Source organism: Danio rerio, chromosome 12 (assembly GCF_052040795.2).
Source record: "Danio rerio strain M-AB ecotype USA chromosome 12, GRCz13ab, whole genome shotgun sequence".
In the NCBI taxonomy this organism is placed as follows: domain Eukaryota; kingdom Metazoa; phylum Chordata; class Actinopteri; order Cypriniformes; family Danionidae; genus Danio; species Danio rerio.
Genome location: NC_141032.1, coordinates 48,047,501 through 48,060,000, shown reverse-complemented (window position 1 = coordinate 48,060,000; position 12,500 = coordinate 48,047,501). Strand labels below are relative to the sequence as shown.

At 38.2% G+C, this 12,500-nt stretch overlaps 1 protein-coding gene across 1 annotated transcript in view; it reads left to right on the top strand.

The window, feature by feature from the left end:
* LOC147834588 (uncharacterized) overlaps positions 1–5,769 on the top strand; it is an 8,276-nt gene extending 2,507 nt beyond the window's left edge. The window contains exons 4-6 of the mRNA XM_087276961.1: positions 1,677–1,970; positions 4,150–4,253; positions 4,370–5,769. Coding sequence (XP_087133087.1) covers positions 1,677–1,970; positions 4,150–4,253; positions 4,370–4,516 — 545 coding nt within the window. The 3' untranslated portion in view covers positions 4,517–5,769. The remainder of the gene's footprint in view (positions 1–1,676; positions 1,971–4,149; positions 4,254–4,369) is intronic.
* The last annotated feature ends 6,731 nt before the right edge of the window (positions 5,770–12,500 follow it).

Sequence of the window (12,500 nt, the reverse complement as noted above, 5' to 3'; positions counted from 1 at the left end):
TAGTTAATAGTCCATTAATAAACTGTTAGTTAATGAGTTATAAATGACTTGTTAAATCAAAGTTAATAATTTGTTAATTATCTATAATTGTTCCTTATAGATAGTCAACAAATAACTTATAATCTGTTAGTTAACAAGTTATAAATGACTTGTTAACTGTATTTTAATGATTTATAAATTTAACTAATAAATCAGTAACAGAACATGAACAAACTGTTAGTAAATTACTTACTAAAGATTTGTTAAGTATCTGTTAATACTTTATATACGTTATTGGGATGTTATTCTAAAGTTGCAGTTATTCTTTATTTATTAACTGTTAGTAAATCAGGAATAGTTGCAACTTTAAAATAACGTCCCAATAACACAAATAAGCCAATAACTAACACTTAACTAATATATTAACTCACACTTTACAGATCAGTTGTTCATAGTTTGTTAACCTACTGTAGCGAGGCAGAGGGAAAACAGCGACACAGTTGGATAGTTTTACAGACAAGTCCCCGGAGGGTGCTTTATTTACAACGTGTATGGTGTGCAAACGGTGCTCTTCTTTAAGGTGAGGTGCTCTGGTGCTCCGGGAAGTAGGTGAAGGACAGTGAGTAGTCGGATGTGGGATCGTCACGAGCTGGAGTCTGCTGTGGAGAGACAGAGAGACAAGCATTAGCGCGTGGAGTCATTAGGTGAATGAAGCTCATCTTCTCCTGGCGTGGGCTTGGCTTATATGCCTCTCCGTTTGATGACGTCCAGCTGTGAGCGATCCTGTGTTGATGATGGTCCAGCTGGGTTGAATTAGCGACCAGGGCGACGTGGCATGTGTGCGCTCGTTACACTACATATACCGGTGAAACTTTGTGGAACAGCAAATGGATGGAACAAGTTCAAGCTACAGAAATTTGATGTGATATTTAAAGTATAACATTTTTGTACCTTAACCTTGTTCCACTCATAAGCTTTTGTGTGCTGTATTTTACCAAAGAAACTCCACTGGTGAAATGTTAAACATTGTGAGTCATAACATGGCAGAACAGCAGTATACAAATATACAAATATACAGAATACAAACCAATGAGGTTTGGGCACTTTTTTTTCTACAAAGTTCTACAAAGTTTCACTGGTGTTATTAGATGGTAAAGAAACTATGAACAACTGATCTGTAAAGTGTGAGTTAATATATTAGTTAAGTGTTAGTTATTGGCTTATTTGTGTTATTGGGACGTTATTCTAAAGTTGCAACTATTCCTGATTTACTAACAGTTAATAAATGAAGAATAACTGCAACTAGAATAACGTCCCAATAACATATACAAATTATTAACTGATACTTAACAAGTCTTTAGTAAGTAATTTACTAACAGTTTGTTTATGATCTATTAATGATTTATTAGGTATAGTTATAAATCATTAAAATACAGTTAACAAGTCATTTATAACTTGTTAACTAACAGCTTATAAGTTATTTATTGGCTATCTTTAAGGCACAGTTATAAATAATTAACAAACTTCTAACTTTTGTTTAACAAGTCATTTATAATTCATTAACTAACAGTTTATTAACGGACTACTAACTAGTTATAACAGATAGTTATTCTAAAGTGTTACCAAATAATGTTACATAAGAATATCTGTATACTGTACAGCTGCTGTATTTTATGACATATATTGTTATTTTTCAGATGTCTGTAGTGTGAGCTGTGATGATGTGACTGGAACTGTGGGAAGAGAAGTGATTTTCACCTGCAGAGTCTCTGAACAGTGCACTGCATGCTGTGTTACACTGTCTAAGTTTCTGTATCCTGAGATCTATAATGACTTTAAAGTCTGTAAACAGCTTCCTGATGACGTCTGCAAAAAGGAAAAGATCTTCACGTGCAGATACACACCAGATACAGCAATGACGAAAACATCCAGATTCTTCCTGCAAACTCAATGTGAAACGAAAACAGCAGATTTCACGGTGGAGATATCAGGTATCTACACTATATAATACTGTAATTTATAATTCAGTAAATGTTTGCAAATGTACATTTGCTTTTAATCCACTAACTTCTTTCAGCATCGATTTCCTCTGATCACAATTTACTGTTATGAAGTCATTAAAACAACTTAATAAATGGAAAAGTCTTAGCCACAGATATACTGCTAATTATTACTGTAAAAAAACATGGTTTTCTATGTGACCTCGGACCACAAAATCAGTCATGATGGTCTTTTGTATTTTGAAAATAGAGATTTTACATACATCTGAATAAATTGTATTTAACCTGAGGTATACTGGCCAAAATACAACTGTTTAAAAAAATCTAGAATCTGAGGGTTTTATATATATATATATATATATATATATATATATATATATATATATATATATATATATATATATATATATATATATATACAGTTGAAGTCAGATTTATTACCCCCGTTCACTTTTTCCCCCAATTTTTTGTTGAACGGAGAGAAGATTTTTAGCACATTTATAATCATAATAGTTTTATTAACTCATCTCTAATAACTGATTTATTTTATCTTTACCATGATGACAGTAAATAATATTAGACTAGATATTTTTCAAGACACTTCTATACTGCTAGTACCGGGTTAAACCCCCCACCCCACCCCCTTTCACAACTGCTTTATTACTTTGTGGCAAAGATTCAACAAGGTACTGGAAATATTCCTCAGAATTTTTGGTCCATACTGACATGATAGCATCACTCAGTTGCTGCAGAGTTGTCGGCTGCACATCCACGATGCCAATCTACCAGCCTGAACCATTGATACAAGGCAGGATGGATCCATGCTTTCATGTTGTTGATGCCAAATTCTGACCCGACCATCCGAATGTTGCAGCAGAAATGGAGACTCATCAGAGCAGGCAACGTTTCTCCAATCTTCTATTGTCCAGTTCTGCTGAGTCTGTGTGAATTGTAGCCTCAGTTTCCTGTTCTTAGCTGACAGGAGCGGCACCTGGTGTGGCTTTCTGCTGCTGTAGCCCATCCGCCTCAAGGTTGGACGTGTTGTGTGTTCAGAGATGCTCTTCTGCAGACCTCGGTTGTATCGTGTGTTTTTTTGAATTACTGTTTCCTTTCTATCAGCTGGAACCAGTCTGGCCATTCTCCTCTGACCTCTGGCATCAACAAGGCGTTTGCACCTCCAGAACTGCCGCTCACTGGATATTTCCTCTTTTTCAGACCATTCTCTGTAAATCCTAGAGATGGTTGTGCGTGAAAATCCCAGTAGATCAGCAGTTTCTGAGATACTCAGATCAACCCGTCTGGCACCAACAACCATGCCAAAATAAAAGTCACTTAAATCCCCTTTCCTCTCCATTCTGATGCTCGGTTTGAACTGCAGAAGATCATCTTGATCATGTCTACATGCCTAAATGCATTGAGTTGTTGCCTTGTGATTGGCTGATTATAAATTTGCGTTTACGAACAGTTAGACTGGTGTACCTAATAAAGTGGCCAGTGAGTGTAAATTTAAATATCTTCATGGAACCTGATATTTACTTAGAATTCTAATTGTTTTTGGTGTAATTAATCAGTTAATGTAGCAGCTTATTTCAACCAGGAGGCTTCCCAAAGTGCTTCACAGTATTAAAACAAAATTCATTCATTCATTTTCGGCCTAGTCCCTTTATTCATTAGAGGTCGCCACAGCGGAATGAACCGCCAACTTATGTAGCATGTGTTTTACACAGCGGATGCCCTTCCAGCCGCAACCCAACACTGGGAAACACCCATACAGTACGCTCATACACTAGCCACTTTTAGGTTATTTAATTCACCTGTAGTACATGTGTTGGACTGTGGGGGAAACCGGAGCACCTGAAGAAAACCCACGCCAACACAGGGAGAACATGCAAACTTAAACCAGCAACCTTCTTGTTGTGAGGTGACTGTGCCACCGTGACGCCCCTAATTTTGACTTTTCACCTCACATATATCATAAAACCTAACTGGTTGTGTGGTCCTGGTTTAGAAATAGTAACACATTTTAAGAAATTTATTCGGAGCCTTTTTTATTAGGTATCAGATTTTGGGTCAAGGAATTTTGTCAAGTTAAATCAGTATGTGTGATATGCGGTCTGCAATGGCTTATCATTTAAATACTAATACTCTGGTTTAATGCACTTTTTTGCAGCTCAAATGAAAAGTGAAGGAGATGATCATGAATCTGGTCTTATTGGAATCGGTGTGGGCTGTTTCATCATCACCATTATCATTATCATCATCATCATCGGGAAAGTATTTCACAAAAAAAAGTCTTGGGGATTTCAGCAAGGCATTTGTCAGAGTTAAGCATGTTGAAATGGTCTGGAACAAAATCAATGACTTCTCTATCTTTCGTTTTTCTTTTTCAGATGCTCGTCAAAGAGAAACTTTGTCTGATCGCAGTGGGACCGTATATAACCGCTCACCTCATATTACTAAACAATGCCAGATTGTTATCCTCGAAACCTTGGCTATACTGTAATTATAAATGTTGTGAGGCGCCCCTCCACATTTAATGATATAATCGCTCATACAAGTTTGCAGTAATGATGACAAAACATGTTGTTTTCAAACAAACAGTATTTTTATCACTTTATCTACTGTAGATGCGTTCATGCACAAATAATCGCCTAATGTTTCCCAGAGATGGGTTGCATCTGGAAGGGCATTCGCTGTGTAAAACATGTGCTGGATAAGATGGTAGTTCATTCCGCTGTGGCGACCCCGGGTTAATAAAGGGACTAACCCGAAAAGAAAATGAATGAATGAATAATATCCTAATTTAAAATATAAGTAGGCCATTTGTAACTGAAAAACTTAAGCTTTTTGCCTTTAAATTGGCCCTATTTGACATTCAATAACAAAAATATCAGTATCCACACTTGTGTATAAGGCAAAAACATGTTAATATAGGCTATTCCAATTTACTACTTGCATGTTATTTGTTATGCTCTATCAGTTAGTGTGAGGATTGCTGCGAGGTGAATCAGTGAGACTCTGTGTTTTTTGTGTAGGACGGATTACAAATTTGTCCATTTTGGTCAGCTAGTGCAGCGGTCCTCAACCTTTTTATTACCACTCTCCGGTCAACGATAGACATTTTTACTGCACGGGGTTGGAGGGGTTTCGTAGGTTGCTATTGTAGTGGCTATTTTCTCTAAGGAGGCTCTCTCAGTGGTCAAGAAACAAAGTCTTACCCGGGATGTCTTTTACAAGTTTTATTCTTTATAAAGAAGATCACAGTCATACAGCAACAACAGTTTCTGCAGAGTGAGATACTAAAGCCAAGTGTGTTCACCCTTTTATCTGGTTTGTACTGCTTAAGCCTAGTTCACACTACAGGATTTTAAACATCAGCAGATCGCTGTGCCGTTCACACTACATGACTTGACTTTGTGTCTTTTGATCTCTGTGGTGTTCACACTACGCAACACTCCGTGAACGATCCACAAGAGGGGGGTCACACACTACATGATCTGACAACATCTCATTCCTCATCAGCTCATTCAAGCTACCAAACCACAGCCAATGAAAATTTGAGGGAGGAGTCGTCAGAAAAAGCTGAAACACTATTGGCTGCTTGTGTGCTGATGACATCACTGACAGCGTTTCAAGCTTTGGAGAAAGCATTTAAAAACATCGTCAAATCAGCTGATTCATCAGCGGATTAATCACTCATCTGCAAGGTTTGAGTGGATAGATACAGAGAGTTTTTAATTTTTGTAATTTTATAACTCTTTGAAATAAAACTAACATATTTATAACACCCTGCCGTTTTCTAACTATCAGTGTATTTCTTTCTGACATTGTTATTTTTTTTTATTACAAAACAGTAAAGAACTGAGCATTTCTGCCTTAAATTACCATATTGGTCAAAATGACTGCATGCATGTCTGATACTTTTCACCCTGACTTTAAATATGTGTGCATTTTCTTGCCTAGCAACTTCCTGCTAACATAAACAAAACTTTCTGATGGCAAAAACATCAATTTACTTCAGATATCTTTCAAAACAGCATATTTTGTGCAGTGAAATAGCTCCTGTTTGAAAGTGAAAATGAAAGCCAAGCCTTTAAGTGTTTTAGTATCTTAACTACATATTTATAGGCTGTAATACCAAAAAAAAATTATATTTTTAGGGTAACGTGTCATTAAATATGATGCCAGACATTCAAAGCTTAATTTTAATATCTCAATAATAGCTTTGAATGTAAATATGTTGTGACAATATGGCGTTTTATATGAGAACGGTCAGAATGAGCAGTATGGTAATTCTAATAGTTACAGAATTCTAGTTCCACTGTTAATATATCTTACTCTCATGTCTGTGCTAACGCAGAATGAAGCGAGTGCACCGATGCTTATTCTGACCAATCACAGATGTTTCTGCTGAGCTCCTGAACACACAGCCATTCAGCTCATGCTAATATGCTCTCTCATTGGCTGTAGCTCGTCACTACATCAGACCACACGTGGGGTTGAGTCGGCCGACTGCTCTGGAATATTTAGCGTGCTGAATGTTGGATTTCCGTCTGCGAGGTGTCGGCGACGCGTCAGCGAGCCTCGTTGATGCGTTGTTCAGTAGTTCACACATAAAGAGCGGCCGAGCACCCGCAGATTTCTTCCCGATCACAGCCCGATCTGTCGGCGAGCTCGTTAACTTCCAAATCGGGCTCAAATCAGGCTTAAAATCCTCTAGTGTGAACTAGGCATTACAAGGTCAACTCCCAATAAGGCCTCATCTACAATTACGTCAGGCGTCTTCTGCTGTTCGTGCGATGTGCTCATAACAACCACACATCCTTCTTAGGATAATGAAAAAGCTTTCACCTAAAGAAATATAGTTATCTATAAAAAATGTACACATAGGTTTTATGATGAACATATGGAGAACACAGATACACACACATGTAATAATGAGTCTTAGACAAGTTTCTAGCATATAAAGCTCATCTAAAAATGAATTTCCATTACAATTCCTCTCTTTTTATCATTCATTGATAACTCATCATCAAATTCATTTTCCACAGGCTTTCTAAAATCACACTAGTTATAAATCACATTCTGATTATATTGATCATGCTGATTACACAAATCATTTAACAGGTTTCTGCACACATTAATACACTAGAGATGTTCAAACCCTCTTCTTAATATAGTTTTCCCATTAAGATTTACTTTTCAAAACATCCCTCTTCCCTGGGAGCCGGGCTAAACGAATAATCACTGTTATTGCGCTCCTGACCGAAGTCAGACCCTCAGTCACCCCTCAGAGGTTTCCATCACAGAAATTGCCTGTTATTTGCACATTATTCATTAATTTCACACAACAAAATTCAGAAACATTTGTCAGTTAATTAAAATAACTAACCCTCTTCATTGTTAATTCAATTATAATACTCATAAACATAGGAACACGTTGTTGTTTCTGTACTCTTAAACATACATCACATTTACACTCTTCTCTCGATTTTCATGCAAATGATCACTCTTTTAAGACTTGTTAACAGAACATACAACTCATGCAGTTTGCTGTTTTTCTTTGGATAGACCCAAAATACATATAAGCAAGCAAATAGTCGTCTCAAAATTCAAACAAAAGTCAGATCCATTAACATTTTCTCAATTAAGTAACAGCCGTCACCTAAATCTGTTCTTAGTCTGTTCACGGGTTTTCTTTGTTCATATCCGCATAGCTGCTGCTATCATCAAAGTCACAATCAAATTCATCCCCCATATCAATATTCATACCCTCTTTGTTGACAGCCATCCTTACCATCTGAAGGGATGTTGTAGATGTAATCAGTCTGCCCACTGACCATGATATAAATCTGAAAATACATGGCAGACAACATAATATCACCAGGCCCACCCCCAATACAGGTAACACCACAGTAAAGGCCCAGTAGACCCAGTTTCCCCACTTAAATGACAGTCAATCTAGCCATGAGTTGTTAGCGTTCTTAGGCACTTTTACGGCCAATCTCATATCAACTACAATGCCAGTAATGTTTTGTTGTAATCAGGTTAATTAAGGTGACACTAGCAGCAATGCCAGTGTTGTTCTCCTCAGACCACACATTCCTTGCACACAGAATGGATGGCAGCAATCTTTTCGTCCATCTTCAGATCCTTAATGTGATGGTCAAGCACAGCTTTTTCACCTCTCTTTTGGTGGCCTTCTCCTCCGTCTGATTGCTGCTGAATTCAGAAGTTACTGTTTGACACACACACACCTCTTGGCTTTGTTGTTGTTTCTCCCCAGCTGTGACCTTGCTTCACTCAGATATCAGCCTGCTGTTTTCCTTCAGACAACTTCAGAGCCCCTCTTTCTCTCCTACTCCCTCGCAGAATCCTCCTCAGGTGGTGGAATTTTCCTGCAGTGCCCAGTGTTACTCCCCTCGAGATGAAACAAAGGCTCAAGTCGTTCTTGATTTTAACTGACATTTATTCGGACACGAGTCTGTAGTATGTCTTGTACATTCTAGCCTTGCACTCCTTTATGTCCCAATATTGCCGTCAGAACTACGAAAAGAAATACATAAACTTCAATTAACCCTTTAAAGGTGATGTTGCACAACATACATACAACCAAAAGATAAAGTGCACATTCAACATGTAACGAAATACACTTAATTGGCTAATTATACATTGCATACGGACACATAATCATACATGTTCACATACGTTAACACCATACGACACATACCTCATTGGCCTCTCTAACTCAAGAGGAATAAACTTGAAGGGTTGCAGTTTCTCTTAAACAAACTTCTTTGCACTTCTTAAACCTTAAAAACTTGTTTTAGCACAGCACCTTGTGGCTGAACTACTTGTAGTGGATCGGAAGAATATCTTCATTGCAACAATGAAATAATTCCCAAGCTAAACATAACAAGAAAAGGTTCCCCCCTCCCCCTTATAGTTTTAGTTAAATAACTTTAAATGAATTAACATGCATTAACAACAAATGTACATTACTTATTTATTCTAATGATTAATTTGAACATTTTAACTATTTATTGACTTTTTTAATGTAAAGTTTATGTTTATAGAGTGTAATATATAGGCTTTGCTTCTGACGGCAGCTACACCCAGCGTGCACCCACGTCGCCTGCTCCACGACCTTCACCGCTGTGCGCTGTCTCAGTGGTCAGTAGCACTTGAAATGGACCCAGCCAATGTTTCGCTCTCCAGCTTTTTCTCCTCAGGTCCCTTATCACCATGAAATCGCCAGGCCTCAGATTGTGTAGTGGTCTGTCAGCTGCCTTCCCCAATGCGGCCTTTACCTGCACACAAACATTGGACAACACATGAGACATTTCTTTACAGTAATTCAACATGTCATCCTCACACACATCTGTTGAGGGCAGCTGCTGTTTACCCCCATTCACCTACACGCGGTGGTCTGCCAAAGAGAATTTCAAACGGGCTCAAATTCATTCTTGGTTTTTTTCTCATTCTCATGTACATCAGGACAATAGGTAGAGCTTGAACCCATGTAAGCCCTGTGTCTTCACAGCGTTTTGCCAATTTGTTTTTCAGAATACCATTTTCTCTCTCAACAGCTCCGCCTGAAGCTGGATGGTAACGGCAATGTGTTCTCAAATCAATTTCCAAATATTGGCCCACTTGTTTGATTGCTTCATTAACAAAATGAGTACCATTATCTGAGCTTATTTTTTGTGGTATTACCCATCTCGGCACGATTTCAGTCAGTAACGCTTTTGCTACCGCAGCCGAATCTTGTTTTGAGGTTGGAAAAACTTCAACCCATTTTGACCACATGTCAACCATCACCAAACAATACCTTTTCCCATTGCATTGGGACAATTCAATGAAATCCATCATCAAATATTCAAATAGCCCTGTTGGAGGTGGATGAGACGATAGTGGAACCTTTATCGCTCTGGCCACATTATGTGTGTTGCAAATTACACATCGTCTACAGAAATTGTCCGCAAATGTAGTGAACCCCTTTGTGAACCACAGTTCGTTCATTTGCGCAACCATTGCTGTTTTTAGCCCCTTTCACACATACAGACCTTTCTGGAAAATTGCCGGCAATTTTCCGGAAAGGTTGTATGTGTGAACAGGTCCTTTTTGAAAATACCGGTAAATTCGTTCTGGCTATTTTCCGGAAAGAGAAGTTGTAACATTACCAGTAATTTGCCGGAATGCTGCGCTGTGTGAATGCAGAAGCAAGATTGCCGTAATAAGCGCGTGCACGTCTAGAACGTGCTGACGTGAGACATCTGCTTTAGCCAATCACAACAGTCAGACGCATTTACGTCCGCGCGGTTTATGAGAATAAAAGCCTTTGAATATTTTTCCAGACACATTTAGCTGCTAGAAGTTAGTCAGATCACGTTTATATGTTCTTCTTAATGCCAACTGTGTAAATAATCATCGATGAGATGCTCATGATAAGCCGTTGTTTGTTTACCTTCAAGCTTTGCGTGTGCCTGTGAAACAGCCTGTGAGCGCCTGCACACGCACATATTCACAATATTGATCATCCACTGAGTTTGTAATTTAGTCAAATGTTTACAAATACAAGCGCAGCCGTTTAAAGCTCATTTGTGGTTAATGATGTCAGAATTTACCGGTATTTTGGAATGGATGTGTGAATGCTCTTTTCCGGAAAATTTCCGTAACGTCCTCGCCTGTGTGAACAGCGCTTTTTTGAAAATACCGGTAAAGTCGTTCCGGAAATTTTCCAGATATTTATCGGTATCACTGTGTGAAAGGGGCTTTTGTCTAATCACAGTGGGACCGTATATAACCGCTCACCTCATATTACTAAACAATGCCAGATTGTAAGCTTTGAGACTTTGGCTATACTTTACATCCGAAGAACGCCTCATTTAATTCCATCGGCCAATCAAATCAACCCTATCATGTGACGTTTCAGTCTTTTAAAGCAGTGGTTCCCAACCTTGTTTTGCTTGAGACCCTCTTTTTTTTCGGAAAATATTGTGAGGCGCCCCTCCACATTTAATGATATAATCGCTCATACAAGTTTGCAGTAATGATGACAAAACATGTTGTTTTCAAACAAACAGTATTTTTATCACTTTATCTACTGTAGATACGTTCATGCACAAATAATCGCCTAATGTTTCCCAGAGATGGGTTGCAGCTGGAAGGGCATTCGCTGTGTAAAACATGTGCTGGATAAGATGGTAGTTCATTCCGCAGTGGCGACCCCCGGTTAATAAAGGGACTAACCCGAAAAGAAAATGAATGAATGAATAATATCCTAATGTATAATATAAGTAGGCCATTTGTAACTGAAAAACTTAAGCTTTTTGCCTTTAAATTGGCCCTATTTGACATTCAATAACAAAAATATCAGTATCCACACTTGTGTATAAGGCAAAAACATGTTAATATAGGCTATTCCAATTTACTACTTGCATGTTATTTGTTATGCTCTATCAGTTAGTGTGAGGATTGCTGCGAGGTGAATCAGTGAGACTCTGTGTTTTTTGTGTAGGACGGATTACAAATTCGTCCATTTTGGTCAGCTAGGGCAGCAGTCCTCAACCTTTTTATTACCACTCTCCAGTCAACGATAGACATTTTGACCTTATTCTCCGCAGACGAGCGGGCGCTGCCATTTGAATCTTTTTGGCACGAGACTTCCGGTCTCATTCACTTCCATTCATTTTTAGACATTAAAAACTGCTCATTTCGCTGTTTGATGTTGCAAACTGATATTTCCTTGTTATATTATTCCACTTGATCTGTATAGTCATGCAAACATTTGTTTGTAGAGCAAGTAGTTTGACCGTTTTTTGCCGTCTATTATTCCTTGTCATTTCTCCCATAGGCGACTGAAACGGAAGTTCTAAGACAATTGCAAAAACGGGCGCACTTCCGCATTTTAGAATAAGGTCAATAGAGTTGTCTTATACAGTGTAGCTTTAAAAAAATAACAATGCAATTAGTACAATTTTTTGTTTTATTTATTGTCAACTAGTAAAGTGGGTGACACGGTTTAAATAAATGCAGATATCTGGGGAACTACTATATGATTATATTTATGCATGGGGCAGCATAGTGGCTCAGTGCTTAGCATTCCCACCTCACAGCATGAAGGTCACTGGTTCGAGTCCCGGCTGGGTTAGTTGGCATTTCTTTGTGGAGTTTGCATGTTCTCCCCGTTTTGGCGTGGGTTTCTTCTGGATGCTCTGGTTTCCCTCACAGTCCAAACACATGCGATATAGCGGAACTGAATAAGCACATCTTATTGAACATCATTTATTTTCATCACCAATAATCATAGTAGAACAGTTTCTCAAGCAGTTTTTGATGCATTTTGGAAACAGGAGATGACCCCCTGGTCTAATGCGCCACCTGGCTTGAGAAACCCGTTCTCAAAGACTTACTTTTAGTTATTATTTGGGTAGCAAACATATTCTGAATGCCTTCGGCAGAATTCAAATGAGCCGTTTTAATCTAGATTAATTCCAAGATTACAGTGAGATTAATCTA